Source organism: Eptatretus burgeri, chromosome 3, assembly GCF_056783735.1.
Source record: "Eptatretus burgeri isolate ZD-2024b chromosome 3, Ebu_testis_v1, whole genome shotgun sequence".
Classification (NCBI taxonomy): domain Eukaryota; kingdom Metazoa; phylum Chordata; class Myxini; order Myxiniformes; family Myxinidae; genus Eptatretus; species Eptatretus burgeri.
In genome coordinates this window covers 107,038,213-107,054,360 of record NC_140963.1, presented here as the reverse complement: position 1 = coordinate 107,054,360, position 16,148 = coordinate 107,038,213, and the positions used below count along the sequence as shown (strand labels likewise).

Below are 16,148 nucleotides of genomic sequence, written 5' to 3'. Positions count from 1 at the left end.
TAATACGTTGCCATTGCTGGCTAAAATGTCAAGGTGTGACTGGGCCTTGAGGCAGCACCAATGCTCTGCACAGAGTATGGTCCCAATGGATGGATGGAATTTGAAGCTGCAAAGTCAGTTAGCAACCCAAACCCTGGCTTACAAGGAACTAGAGCTACTGAAACTCATCCATAAAAACACAGAGGATTGATCAACAGTTCTTTAATGCAAGCATGATGCAAAACAAACGATTGATAACTTCATTTCAAGAAATCAAACCTGGAAAAAAAAGGAAAATAATGGTACTTATCTATTACCCCAGGTGACATTAAGGACTGTTTAGGTTTGACTGCAAAAGGTAAAACATTTGCATTTCAATAAAACCTTGAACTTGGCCTGGAAACACTTTCCAATTCCAATGAGTTGATCAAAACCAAGGTTTGAACCTCAAACTCCAAGCCCCATCTTCAGTGCCATTTGATCAATTTTGTTTCCTCCTGAAGGAGCAGCCTATGGAAGGGGTTGGGGGAGTGCAAGTTAGGATACTCTGCAAATCTGTACAAAATATCAAATCTGCATTCGTTTCAATGCCATTAAACCAACTTGAAATGACGTCCACAAGAAAGTTCAACTTTACCTTCTGAAAGGCGAGCCTTGCCCCCAGTGGGTTGGCACAGGACAGTGGAACAGCCAACGCAGAGAACCACAGTCTGTGCATGACTAAACACCGTTGTGATTTTGTAGCAACCTGCAAAAAAAAAAGTCAACATGTCAAACATGAAATCTTCCATGTTTGAAAAAAATGTATATATATATATATATATATATATATATATATATATATATATATATATATATATATATATAGTCTGTCAGTAAATAAAAAATAAATCCTTGGGATGAAAAGCCATTATTTTATTTTTAAAAGGTCATTCTGAAAGGAACCAACAGTGCAAGCCAAGGAAACCATACTGTCACACCAAGGAAAATTTTACATTTGAAAGGCAACATTGTCCCATTGCAAGAATGTTAATGCCCTGGCCAGATTCAGGAGGCAAAGCAGTTTTGTCGATACATACTGCCTTGTATATTGCTGGCAAGTGGAAATCATTTCAAGGGCGACGACAAACCAAGCTGCAATGAGTGAAAATTAGAGTTTTGAACTATCACTGAAAACAACAATGCTCCGACGTGAATGAGCCCGTTGGTCCAAATTTTCATTGGTCTTCACGGCCTTGCAACATACCTGCTTGCTGTACCGCTTGAGCATTGGTTTGCCTTTCACCAGGCCCGGAAGTGATTGGGTTCGGGAGGGGATTATGCATTCGTTGCTGTTGTTAATGTTAGTATTAATTTATAGATGCTTTGTTGCAATGTTTTTCATTAGAATGCTCCATACACCTTCACATTGCATGTGTTGAAAACATGGGAATTCTTCAGGGTTCATTGTAATTAGTAAGCCTAATCAAATCACGAGATCACGACTATCAGTGTTTGACTCCACAGCAGAAAGCTCTACAGTAAAACTCGATGAACAAAAGAAAAATCAATGACACATACATTCATAATAGAAGTGACACTCACTGACGACTTAGATGCTGATCACTTCAGTCATTGGCATTTTTATACATCACTCTCCACAAGGATGTAAAATGAAGTGATACACGTGGAATTTATTATTATTGTTTATTGGTTACTATTTCCATTGCTTTGTGAAGTACTTTCACTCTGCTATATGAATGACTTTTTTTCAGACAGCGTAAAATCGGCGATGCATTCTGGGGGAGGGGGGCTGTTCAAATATCAAATACAAAAGACCTAATAACTCAGTCAATCAATAAATATACAATTTCATGAATATCCACCATAAAGACATCACATGAGAAGAAGAAGGGGAAAAAAACAAAACAACAAAACAGTACTGTACTCACCAATAATAGGAAAATATTGCATGCCAAGGCCAAGAGATGTGGGTGGGGTTAATGTGGTGGGGGTTAGTGCTTGATGGAGTAGATCATTATTTTCTAGTCATTGTAAGGTTTGGGGAACATTTTATGAAAACCAAGTGACTTTATACCACTCGACTATGTCAAAAGCATTGCAGGCCCAACTTCAGATTAAAAACAAACAAACAAAAAATAACAGCACTGAAGAGCACATACCTCCTGCACACAATGACTCCAGTCAAACATCTTGGGCCCAATACATTTTTTTTGAAATATGATATACATGTATATATACATGTATATACATATCATTTTGTCCCCATCTCTCAATGGTGAAAAAACAATTTAAAAATTCTCCCATTCAGATCTTCACCAAAAATCGAAACAATTTGTCCTTGTCCCACACCCAATCTGTCCACAAAGTTTCATCCAAATCCATCCATAATCAGGAGGTATCTTATGTCGTTTTCGCTCGATCACTCAATGGTGGGGAAAAAATACAAAATTCAGGGATCCAGATCAAGATCATCACCAAAATCTAACCATTTCGTCTGTGGCACATACCCAAGCTCTCTACCAAATTTCATCTGAATCCATCCACAACTTTGAGATATCCTGTTCACAAACAAGCATACGTGTGAAAACAACTTCCATCCACCTTCAGTGGCTGAGGTAGTGAATAACCTGTTTAATGGCACCGACTGATTCAATTGATGTTTGTTTACAATACAATAGCATCGTCATGTTCATACCATTCACTTTTCAATGGAATAATTTTTTCAATGGACCTTCCATCATCCTTGAGAGCACATACTCTTCCCCATCCATTCTTAAGGTTGCAGCACACACCATGACACGGCGGCAAAAAGTAACAACCACATCAGCAAAAAGTGTTTGTTACTTTATTAATTGCGTATCGGCAAAAATGGATAAACCAGGAGTACGTCTGGAGTTGTACCTGGATTACTAAATGCTTTTGGGGTCCTTATCCGTTTGAAGGGTTTCTGCTGTCGCAGAACAATAAATGCTCGTTTGCACAGCTACATCAAGCTCACATTCTCACTTCAATTCTGGAAAAAGGGGCTTTCAATAATGGGAATCCAAGATGAAATTTTCAATTTTTATTCCAAATAAATCAATAAGCTTCCCAAGGCAACCGTGTTTATGATATGACAGAAGCCACGAAAGTTTGGTCATGCTGCCGATTTGTCACCTGACATATGGACGGGCCTCCTATTAGTAACAGATGTAGCTTGTTGGCCTTGCCTCATACAAAAGAAAGTCTGTCCTTGCACATTATATGCTAAAAGACTGTCTTTTTATCGTGTACATTTTGAGAACTTAAAACACCTGCCAAAGCTGGAATGTGAGCTGGTTTTCCCTTTGACCCGAATCGATCCACTTGCTTCCACTTCACTTTTTAGGTTTTGGAAATGGCCTTTTATATCCACCTATTTTGCTTTCATTTATATAACCCCCAAATCATGTTGATATAAACTCTCAGCCAGCTTTAAAACATTAATTACCATCACCTTTACGAAGAAGACTCGTCAGCTGTAATTAAAACTTCAGGATCAGTAAAAACCCCATCAGATTTTAATGTTGACAGCATTATCTGTACTAATAAAAGGAAATGTGTGTATGTGTCTTCCATAACTCCAAAACTTTGCTGCATACTAAGGAAACTTCAAGGAAGTGCATCAGTGAAAATTGGGTGTTTGGGTTTTTTAAAACACCCCTGAAGATAATTAACAACCTTATTTAATTATATTCATCAGGAGATCCTCAGCCACCACACTCTCTGGGTCTTAAGGTGTTTTCTGGGTAAGCTCGCTGGGGTCTGAAGCTGCCATGTTTTCTGGCCTGCTCAACCATGTCTAAACTTGGAACAGGCCGCAGCAATTTCTTAACGATAATGTTGTTTTTTTTCACTTTCCTCACTCATATTATCAAATGCATGTTCATCATAGCAACGAATCACTGGGTACATTACAATGTTTATAAACATCTGGATACGTCAGCGTTCGTGGCTTGATTTTTTGGCGTCTCCGAGAGGTGAATGTTAAATGTGTTGCTAATTGCGTGCCAAACTCGGAGTTTCTTTGCAACCGTTTCGTTTGAGTTCTTGCTCAAGCCACATGACGAGCGCTCTCCAAGCTGCTTTGTTGTTAGTTTTGGTAAAAGTATCCATGCTGTCAAGGGAACATTGATTAGACGTACGTTTCCGCCTGTGTTGGGCCCTGTGGTTGGTCACTTGGGAGGGGTCTCATCTATTGAAAATGTGCAATGATATTTTTACACGATAACATTTTGTTTAACCTTTTGTGCAATCTCCTAATATAATCCACCGCTCACTTCAACATCGATACATATCTAAAAGAAATAAGGTTAATCCGACCACATGTTTGCCATGATCAAGCTGTGAAGGCAGAGAGCATACCGTGGGTTGAGAGACATAATGTTGTAACTGCATTTCTGGCAAAACCGAATAAAATGCCTCTCATGTCTTTCAACACCATATTTATCTTTCATTAGCGATTTGCAGGAAATGGGAAATTTTCAGTTACAACATTATGTCTCTCAACCCATGAAATATGGTGTTGAAAGACTTGAGCCATTTTATTCAACCCCACCAAAAATGCAGTTACAACATTATGTCTCTCAACCCGCGATACGTACATCGACATTTTGTGTTCTGTGCCTTGATATATTTCTAGAATTTTGCTCATTTCCCACTTGAATTCCTCTTCAAAGAACTCTGTTTAAAGGTGTGTGTGTGTGTGTGTGTGTGTGTGTGTGTGTGTGTGTGTGTGTGTGTGTGTGTGTGTGTGTGTGTGTGTGTGTGTTTCACAATGTGGAATGGAGTCCTCCCAGGGTGGGCTCAAAGTATCCACCTTCATTTCAGTAAGGGGTCACGATCCACGGACCAAGGTGAAGTTTTCTGTTGTACATGCGTGTTTCAGTAGGTGGAACGGATCCCTTCCAGGTCTTGAAGTATCCACCAGTGTGTGTGTGTGTGTGTGTGTGTGTGTGTGTGTGTGTGTGTGTGTGTGTGTGTGTGTGTGTGTGTGTGTGTGTGTGTGTGTGTGTGTGTGTGTGTGTGTGTGTGTGTGTGTGTGTGTGTGTGTCGTTGATTGGTATCTACATATGGGGTTTCAGAATGTGGAATGGAGTCCTCCCATGGTGGGGTCAAAGTATCCACCTTCATTTCAGTTAGGGGGTCACGATTCATGGACCAAGCTGTGAAGTTTTCTGTTCTCAAAGTTTTGTGCAGAGGGATCTCTTCAGGATTGTTACTGAGCCCAGGACAGCTTCAACTGTAGTTAGTTTGTAGTGATATTCCCAGGGATGGTTTTTAACATCTGTGAGGTTCTTCTTCATCTTCCAGGATCTTTTCACTTGTTGCTTTAGGTCTTGGTATTTGGTCATTTTTCTTGATTGCTGTATCGTTGGTCCAAAAATCAACCGGTATAAACACCTCAATCAACAATGCGTTTTTTTTTCTGAACCCAAGTATGATATCTGGTCGCAATGCTTTGTTTGCGATGTTCACGCTCGCTGGGATCATAAGGTCAAACGTGAGTGGTACCTCAATGTTTTCAGTGATTGCTTTTGGTTGATTTTCCCACAAATGTTCTGGAACTGGAATATCAACATTGTTGCAGATGTGCCAGCAGATTACTTTACAAACTCTGTTTTGTTGTGTGTACAGCTGTTGACACTTTTTTCTTTCGTGTTTGGTCATTAAGCGTCACATATTCTTTTTGCAAACACCACCTCCACTCCCCACCTGTCATTTTTTTCCCCTCTCCCCTCGTAAAATGCAGCACTCTCCGTGTGTGTGTGTGTGTGTGTGTGTGTGTGTGTGTCTGTCATACCCGTCCCTCCCGCAGTGAATAGTAACGTTTGAAGTGTTGCTCTCCCCACGTCCCCTCTAAATTTCCATTCTTCATGCTCCTCTGCCTCCCCTTCCCCCTCTCTCACTTACTCTCCCGTTTTACTGATCCATCAGCGGAGCGACGGGTTGGATTTTCCAGGAAAAATGATAAATGGTGCTCGATGAGGATGCATACTTCTGCCAGGCTGAACAGTTTTGTATCCGACCATTTGGTCGGATCTGGACCCGGACCGGAACCAAAATGCAATTGGCTTTTTCTTGTCACCGACCCAACTCATTTACCCAGTTTTGTCATAATCCATCGCTAACTTTTTGAGATTGTGCTATACTATCAGACCTCCAACATTCAAGGATTCGTGGACCCCGCCTAGTCAAAGTTGATAAACTGACCTGCTTTGACATTTTCTTCACGTATCCACAGTTTAGTTTTTTCCATGGGCATATTCACCGTTTTTCTTTCCTGCTTATACATTCGTGGCTTTGTGTATGTGTTGTTTTTCACAGGATTTTTGATTTTGCTTGTGACGAACTGAGGGGAACCTATCCCCTTGTCCCATTGAAACAATGCCCCAACATTCATGGAAAAAAAAAATCGACATTTCAGGAATGTATCCCTACAAATGTCAAGGTCCGATGGTATATAATTTTTGGCCCACTCTCAATGGTGTAGAATCAAACTCATATCCAGATCTTCACCAAAATCTCATCATTCATCTTTGCTACACACCTGTGCATAATATCCCGTGAGATATCCTGTTCGCAGACAGATCGGTGAAAACATCACTTCGGTCCACCTTCGGTACTACTACTCAGCGGACGCATCCGAGATAATCTTGTCGATGGCTAGAGTGGATCTGTGGGCACCGCTCCTACAGCCACCCTTTGATATCGAGGTGTGGTCCCCTATCCATTACTCATCCAAGAGTCACCTACAAGGAAGCAGCTGATACCCTTAGGTCAAGAGACCTAACCCTGGTGGTGAGGTGTTAAGGACCCATGAGGTGGTGAAGTGGTGGATGGCCACCTTCGGTGGCAGAGATAAAAATCAAGCCAATAGCTATTGGGAATACATTTAAATATCTCCACTTTCCACTTAAAAATCATACTATTGCAACTCTAACTTTGCCAGAATACACAAACAATTGATGCATAATGAAATGCACAAGGCCTCACTGTTCCACCTTCTTTTAGGTCTTGCACCCTTTAAGCTCTGTCCTGCTTTGGTTTCTGCAAGGCACACGGTCTGACAGTAACCCTCTTGACAAATTCCCAAAATCCAGGCTCATTGCTCACCTACCCGGTGGCGGTTTGAATGTGCTTGCAGAAGAGATTCAAATCTGAGGCAACCTACTATTGCTCTCTTGGCTCTATGCCAACTGGAAAAGTATTCCAGATGTTCCAATATATCATTGCAGCTGGAAAAAAAATAATGTGGATTTGATGCAGAGACAAAAGATCGTTTTACCTCAGGGTCTTTATTATCAAGTTGTAACTCTTATCAGACAGACAGACTTGCAGACACTTCAGAGTTCCACAAGAAATCTGGTCCAGTAAGCCACATGGATTTGTTGTTAGGTTGCTTCAGATCAGATTCTCTGAATGGCAATGGCATTCCGTAGTGCTGATCCAAGAGATGAACACCTTTCTGCACTATAGAAAGAAATATTTTGTCCTTCAAGGAAAAATGATTCCTCTCCTTGTCCTTCATTCGAGTGATATGAGGGTAGATAGCTTCTTTCACCTTGGTTCTTGAACAGAGTACGACCACTATGTACTCACTTTCGCATGCCTTACCAGATAATCCAAATCTTGAGAAGATGCAATGAATCACTCCAATATCAGTGTCTCGAGCAGTTGGGTCCACAATTCCAACTAGTCCCCAACCAAGGTCAGTCTTCTGACCAAAGGACTCGTTAGTGGGAGGAATTACGTCTCGGTGTTAAAGTCCTGGCAGTTGCAACCAATAAGGAGACAAACTTCAGCATACTGGAGTGGTACCAGCTCGTCAGCAATTTTATGCAGGTGTGGTCATTTCCTCACCTTCTGGTGTTGGTATGAGACCTATGAGCTGGCATAATCTCATGAGTATGTCGTTCTAAATAATTTTTTAAAATACCAATTGCTGCACCGTCGGTCCAAGAAGACACACACACACACTACAGTTTTAAAACGTTCACACACAGAAGATACATAAAAACGACAAACACAAAGATTTACCTTTAAACAGAATTCTTTGAAAGGAATTAAAGTAGGAAATTAGCAAAATTCAATTGAAAAATATAATCAAGGCACAGAACACAATGTCGATCTATGCACTGTGCCTTCGTAGCTCGATCACGGCAAACATCTGGTCGGATAGACTTTATTGTATATGCGTTTAGATGTATACTATATATACATATGTCGAACTGAGGGGCAAATTATATTAAAAGGAGATCGCACAAAAGGTAAAACAAAACGATATCCTGTAAAACATAAAATTGCACATTTTCAGCGGATTAGACGTCTCCTGAGGCACGAACCGCACGGCCCAATAGGCGGAAACGTACGTTTAGCCGATGTCTCATTGAGCACGGATACTTTTACCGAAACAAACAACAAGCAGCTTGGAGAGCGGTCGTCAAGTGCCTTTGCCACAGTAAACATACACTTCCCAGATGCCTGACTTTTTTTTTTCTTTCTTTTTAACTACATTTGCTTCGATTCCCTGCAGAGCACATCGCGAAACCTCTGAATATAGACACAGATCTGGCAAACACTATGGATAAGCAGTCCTTCTGGGGGATAGGGTGTGAGGTCTTGCAATGAATGCATTAAAATCATATAGCTCAATGAAGCTGGTCAATTGTTACGTTGCTAAATTTTTCATTCTATCAATATAATTCTCCAAACAGTTGAAAAAGACAACTTTAATGCTTTGGAAATTACACATTTTCTTGTGTATATATATGGAGTATGGAACATAGCCTTGCTTGCTTAAAGTAAATAGGTATATCTGCTTTGTTATAAATTATCAGATTTCACAACAGATTTCAACACTTAATAGTCTGGATGATATCCGATCCTAAAAAGCGAAATATTATTTCTATGATGTACTTTTATTAGTCCATGAGTCGATCGTGTAAAATCATATCATGCAATGCATGGAAGGAAGGGAGGAAAATAAAAAAAAATATATATATATATAAAAAGCTCAAGCTCCTAATTTGAAAAGATTAAAAAAAAAAAGTCCGTTAATTATCTTCAAAAGGGGTGTTTTAATTAACCGAAACACCCAATTTTCACTTATGCACTTCCTTGAAGTTCCCTTAGTATGTATGCAAAGTTTCAGGCTGATAGGTTTTATGGTTTTGGAGTTATGGCGGGCGGGCGGACGGACGGACGCACGCAGGCACACCGATTTAAATCACTTCAGCTGTTCTCTCGCAACATTTTTACCTGAAATGACCTCTTAATGTCAAAATGTTAATCTTTACATCATTAAATTATTATACATACAGTTATGGTTCTAGGAACCGTATGCATACAAACATACAGTTGTCCCGAAGTTAGTTATGCCATTAAGTATACGTGCAGATAGAATCCCTCCTTGTGTGTTGTGGGAAGGCAAAAGGGGGTGCGTTACGATGTTTTTTTTAGTTAGATTAATAAATCTTTGCATCCCCTCCATTACGATCCACGGTACCATAGCACTTGAAGCCCTCGGTTCGCTGGCCACAGCGCACCATTGTCCATCTGCTGTCTCCAGAGGCTCGTTTTCCAAGGCAGAAGCTTCACGTCCGCAGTTCCTTTTCAGCTTCCCCAAACGTTTCAATTAAATCTTGGCTGTACCACAGTCCACCTTCCTCAAACACGCGTGGAGTGGGCAGGCTTTCCCGGCCTGGCCGAAATCCCGCCCAGAAAGGGCAGACCCCATGAAGGCCCTGTCCAATCAGGGCGGACAGTGACGTCAGCTTCGCCAAGGCCCCTCCCCGCCCAGGGGGATCTATAAATTACGACACCATCCTCAGAGTAGAGTGAGAGAGAGTCGGAGAGATCGTTGTTGGTTGAGGGAGGAAGAGGTTCGCTGGTTGGATTTGAAAGTTCGTTCGTTGGTTGGTTGGTTGTGAGAGCTGAAAAGACTCCGACCAGGCCTCGGTCGGGTCCTGCTTCTGTCTGCAGCCCCGTTCATACGTTGGACTCCGCGCTCTCCACCCAGGCTCCTTTAAAAACACGGTCTCCACACGTGCGGCTGTGGGCCAAACTGCACGACCTCTGTCGGGTGCCGCACCACAGAGCATCCCTTCCCTCTGAACGTCAGGTACCAAAAGATCTGCGACCTCAGCTCCCTCCCTCTGTGGCTGCAAAAGTCCTTTGCCATTCAACTGGGTTTATTTTGTCAGAGTGTGTGGCGCCTGTCCATTAAGCAAAAACTGTTTAAGTTTTTGATTACTGTAATTACTGCCTGTATTATTCTCATGACAAGTCTGCTCTGTGTCCTCTTTTGTAAGTTGCTGTAAAATTGTCGCACTGCATAACACACCAATAAACCTGTTCCTGTGCCACATGTTTTTCCTAGCTTAGTGTAAATAAATGATTGTAGAAATGTTCCCAGTTCGTTTTTGTCTTTTTCCTTCATTGGTACAGCATGGTTCGGATCCAAGTTTAGCCAAGTCTTTATCCCCGATAATCTGTTCATTCGAGCCGGTACGTCCTTGGCAGTTCCGCTCGGCTGCATCTGATCCGGAGTTGGTAGTTTGTACTCTACCGTAGTTGGTAGATTGATCTGGTTCGGGCAAGGCGTGCAGAGAGTGTGGTTCCCCGGTAGTCAAAACCATGTGCTTAATTAGGTAAACTGATTACACCTGGCAGGAAGACCCTACGCGATGCGGTTGAGGTATTGGCGTCCATGGTCGGTCAAGCGACCCGCCGCTTCACGGAATTATCCATGAGCAACGGCCTACAATTCCGGGAGTCTGGTGGGAGACAACGTAACTTCCCCCACCTCGTGGTCGTTCTCGCCACCGGACCCCGGCCCGCAACAATACTTTATCAATTTGGTCAAAATCCAATCACTGCTGCACAATTTAGCAAGGTAACAACTTGAAGTGCACTCGGTAGAGCGCATACCTCTGCCACGTAATGCCTGATCCATGATAACATATCGGGCCAAATACATTTTTGAGATTATGCTGTACAATCGCTTTTAGTCCCATCTCTCAATGAAGAATCACTTTAAAAAATTTAATAATTCTCATATCCACATCTGGATCTTCACCCAAACTGAATCAATTCTTCCTTATCACACACCCAACACGTCCACCAAGTTTCATCTGAATCCGTCCACAACTTTTTGAGATATCCTGCACACAAACAAAGACAGACAGACGGATGAAAACAACCTCCTTCACCTTCGGTGGCAGAGGTAAAAATATAACCACGCATCCTGAAGCTCACCTGGATCAGGAGCAACATGCACTCAACCCCCCAACCCCTCCCCTTCCACCTCCTCAGATCCCGATTATTTCTTAATGCCATGAACAAACTTTGGTACGTGACACATGATGATGGTCGCGGTCAAGTTTCATTGAAATCGAGTAGTTTGGGAGGAGAGCGCAAATACCTATTTTGAAGGGTTCAACCACACCCCCCCCCCTTTCCCCATAAATGAGCTCAGATTTTGATGTGGTCATTCCACCTTCGTTGGGCATCAGATACGAAGCTTGTGGCCAAGTTTAATCAAAATTGTGTGTTTGGTTCAAGCAATAATGAATGAAGTGTTTACGGACTGACTGACATAAGCTCACCTGGACTTTAATCCAGGTGAGCAAAAACATAATGCATCCAGTGACTTCGTCAGTGGAGGTATAATAAACAGCCGGGACACCGAGAGGGCTGTACGGTGAACTTTGGTCCTGCCAGTATTCATGTACCCCAGCGGGCGGTTAACTTGTAGATTGTGGCTCTTAAAATATTGCGCGTTTTCACCGAATTTTAGAAATGGTTCCTCCAGTTATTTTGGTTGCCAACCCTTGGCCTAACCCAACACAAACTGGTCTTTAACGAGCAGCCCTAAAGTACTTGCTTGGGTAAGCCAAGAGGTCGCTTCCCATTCTCTCCAAAGGAGAAACATTGTCATAAAATGACAACAACAGGGAGAGAATTGAACTCTGAGCTACATTTCAAGACTATTAGCACAAAACAGGTTGTACGAGAGAATTCAATAAAACAAATATAACGAAATTAGTGAAAGGGTGACAAAACGTGTGGAAGTAAACAATGGAGGGAGTGAACAGCAGATCTTGTCTTAAACCTGAGTGACCTCACTTCCAACCACCCACTTGGTGCACAGATACCATGTATTTTCCTTTGATAACCACAAGGAAAGAATGAGCACTTAAGCGTGACAAACCACCATGACATCGTGTCAGATTTACACCAAGCTTTGTCAATAGCAATTTTGTAAAACAAAATTGGTTTGGTATGCAAAAGACTTGGATAGTGCTGAACCGGCAGACATGGAATGCCACTTGCACATGTTTTCATGGCAGTAGAGCACAGTTGTTCGACTATGGTACCATAGGTAAGAAGCCAATACACATTCATCGGCTGATCTATCAAGCCAAGAATGCAAGAGCAATGCAAGAAGACCTGCATGACTGCCAGAAATATTTTTGGATCGATTTTAGATGCAAAATAAGAATATCCTGATGCTAAGGAGGGATTGTATCGATGAAATTTCAACACTTAACAAAATGTTTTTTTTGCCATCTGATATTTAATGTACTGCATCATAAAAGCTGAAATTGGCCCCACATTTATCATGCAATAAAGGGTAAAGTACATGTGCCACAATAAAGCATGATGGAGCTTCAAGCGTGTCCTAATGAGACGGATTTTAAGACAGCCTTGCGCTTTGCACTCTGGGCTTGCTCTCATGACAGGATGCATTCTACTTGGTCCCTATCAATACTGCATTGCATAGTATTTATAATAATAATAATAATAATACTAATAATCTCATAGTCCTCGCCCCAAGATGTGCGAGCGGAAAATTTGATTGGTCGAGATGATGTAAAACGCCATCTTACTATAATTCACCGTCTGTCTGTTCCCAGGTACTGCAAAAGTGGCTGAACTGATTGCAACCATTTTTTGGGTGTGTAATCCTGGGACCCCTTGGAGTAAAATAGGCATAAATATAATAACATGACCCCCCTTGATGGCTCCCGTAGGGAGCAGGTGCTTCTAGTAATATTAATGTTCAAGTACTGCTTAATGGAAGGATTTTGAAAGCACCAAAAAAGGCAATGTGTGCTCTACGGTGAAGCATGTAATTTAATAGAAATAAAGATTTTAACGGTGGTAGAAATATATTATATATATATAAATATATATAAAACAAAACAAAACAAAAAACGGTGATGCAGCGGCTTTTTACACTACTCCATCTAATATACACATTCCATTCATTATTCGTGCCTGTTGTTTGTGTCCTTTATGACATCCTTAAAAACAGATGGTGAGTTTCCTGTTTGGAATGGATTTTCAATGTCGTTGACTGCCACACAGGCATACAGAGTGAAGAAAATATATAATAGATCTCACTCCTCAGAGCCAAAGTGGTGTTAAAGGGCATGTTTGATTTCCGATGCACGTTATAAAGATAAAAACAAACATTTAATTTCAAAGTTGTTTCTCCATAGTTTGTGCACGGATAGACATAAGTGAACAAACTCCTTTTGGAGGTCATATCATCTCCAAGACAGGCAGAAGGCACTCACTCACCCACTCAGACAAAATTACTCCGCACAACACCCCGATTACAGCACACAACCCCGATGAGTTTGCTCAATTTCGATTCCACTTGGATTCGATTCCACTTGGTCATATCATCTCCAAGACAGGCAGAAGGCACTCACTCACCCACTCAGACAAAATTACTCCGCACAACACCCCGATTACAGCACACAACCCCGATGAGTTTGCTCAATTTCGATTCCACTTGGACATCATCGACACCTCGATGAAATATGGGTACACGGAAGCCATTTTGAGCTTTTTTTTTTTCGCACGTTTGAACGACTCAAAATGATAATAACTGGAGTAATTCGACTGCGCGCAGTCGACGGGTATGCCTCCGCTCTCCCGCACAAACACTTCAGTATTGACATATTTGACCCTTGACCTTTATCATATCTGGCCCAAAATCTAATCAGTTAATTGCCCTGTCCAACTGTACCTTTGTACCAAGTTTGATGAAATTCCATCCAATATTTATTGAGTTGGGGCATAAACAGTAAAATTTCAGTTTGACCCTTGACCTTTATCACATCTGGCCCAAAATCTAATCATTTAATTGCACTGTCTAACTTTACCTTATTAAAGGCATCCATTGGTGCGGAGGCATAAAAACGAACACGCTTCGTTGAATTCATTAAATTGAAGTTTGTGCCCCACCAGAGAGATCCCAACACCAATAGTGTAGTAGATAGTAGAAAAATCGTGCAAATTATGATAAAAGCATCAAATTTGGCATTTCTGTTCTGCAGGCTTTCTGATCAAATCTGCCCGATTGGCCATTTGAAAAATTTGAAGAAAAAATAAAAATAAAAAATAAACTTCAAAGAACTTTGAGGTCACAGCAGGCTGAAATTATTGAAGCACAAGTGAAAATCCCAGACAGAGAACCAAGGGGAGATGCAGTCATCATTGATGGCTCAGCACTTATCAATGCCCTACCTCCACGCACTTCAAAGATATTTGATGACTCTGCTAAAGAAGACATCATCCCAAAGGTGGAATCCTATGGTGCTGGGTACGAGAGGGTGGACGTAGTGTTTGATGTGTACAAGAAGTCAAGTCTGAAGTCCGAGGCAAGGTCGAAAAGGGGGCAAGGAATCAGAAGAAGAGTGACAGGAGCCACTAAGACCCCAAGTAACTGGAGAAGCTTTCTTCGAGATGACAGCAACAAGACTGAGCTGTTTCACTTCCTTGCGGAAAAGATGTGTGAAGCACAGACGACAAGCACAGTCATTGTCACAAAAGGAGAAGATGCCATAAGCAACACAAGGAAGTCACTGGATGCTGTGTCTCCATGTTGTCATGAAGAAGCTGACACTCGAATATTTGTACACGCCAGGGATGCAACGACGGATGGTAGCAAGTCCATTATCATTAAGGCTAATGACACGGACGTACTAGTCATAGCAATATCTGTACTGCCATCCTTACAGGAACTAGGTCTTGAGAACATGTGGATTGCCTTTGGCCAAGGAGCCAAGGCGCGATGGATTCCAGTCCATGAGGTAGTTTCTGCAATGGGGCCTGAGAAAGCTAGAGGGATCCCATACTTCCATGCGTTCACTGGATGTGACGTCGTGTCTGCCTTCCACGGTAAAGGGAAGAAAACTGCATGGCAGACTTGGAACGTCTTTGATGATGTTTCTGAAACATTCACCAATCTCAGCCAGCATCCAACATTGATTCGTGATCTTCACTTTTTTGAAGTTTTTTTTCTTTTTTTTTTTTCAACTTTTTCGAAATTTGGATTTTCAAATGGCCAATCAGGCAGATTTGATCAGAATCCCCTGGAGAACAAATGTGCCAAATTTGATGCTTGTATCATCATTTGCACGATTCCTCTCAAAAATTGCTGTTATCTGCCCCACTACAAGCAAACCACTTTTGACTCACGAGGTGCCGCTCTCGTTACCTGGACACTTGACATCCATGAAGTACGAATTCGGACTCTGCACCAAACGTTTCTTCTTGTGCTTCCTTCGCTCCTCTTCAAGCGTGGGATGAAGGAGATCCTGCGACAACTGGGAGATTCGGGGAGAAATTTAAGATATCGCAAGAACAAGTTTCACCACAACGTAAGTAAACAAGTGCACAACAACACAATGTACAGATATATATATATATATATATATATATATATATATATTATATATATATATATATATATATATATATACACACTATGCCGAGCGAAACCACAAATAATCGAAATAAATAAATAACGATGGAAAAAAAATGCAATGGCCGCCGGAAGGCCTCAGACGCTGCCTCATCACGATACTTCAGTTCCATTCATGAGAGCTAAAACTGCAATAAAAGACGAAGCTCGGAGCGATACTAAACGATAAAAGACGAAAAAATGACGGATCAAGGCTCCACGGGCGCAAGTCACGGTGTTTCCGGATCACCAAAACGAACGATACGTACAGGCATGATGCCGCGTGCTCCACAGCAGTATTAAAAAAGAAAGACCGTATTGCGCATGCGCACCAACATCCCAGCGGCGGCAGCCGGATGTAGAAATACGTCATCTGATGTGTGTT

General features: G+C 41.7%; 1 protein-coding gene across 1 annotated transcript; it reads right to left on the bottom strand.

Moving 5' to 3' along the window:
• Positions 1–186: 186 nt before the first annotated feature.
• Positions 187–16,143, bottom strand: LOC147030618 (small ribosomal subunit protein eS27-like). Its single transcript, XM_085874866.1, has 4 exons — positions 16,033–16,143; positions 15,518–15,626; positions 617–727; positions 187–489 (listed from the first exon to the last, which is right to left on the bottom strand). The coding sequence occupies exons 1-4, from the start codon at positions 16,036–16,038 to the stop codon at positions 461–463; spliced, it is 255 nt and encodes an 84-aa protein (XP_085730992.1). The 5' UTR covers positions 16,039–16,143; the 3' UTR covers positions 187–460.
• Positions 16,144–16,148: the final 5 nt, after the last annotated feature.

Bases quoted from the DNA above. Each gene is read 5' to 3' on its own strand.
- LOC147030618 (XM_085874866.1), bottom strand. The intron at 728-15,517 runs GTAACGAGAGCG...TTTTTTTTGCAG, and splicing joins CATGGATGTCAAGTGTCCAG to GTTGCTACAAAATCACAACG. The intron at 490-616 runs GTAAAGTTGAAC...CCCCTTCCATAG, and splicing joins CAAGGCTCGCCTTTCAGAAG to GCTGCTCCTTCAGGAGGAAA.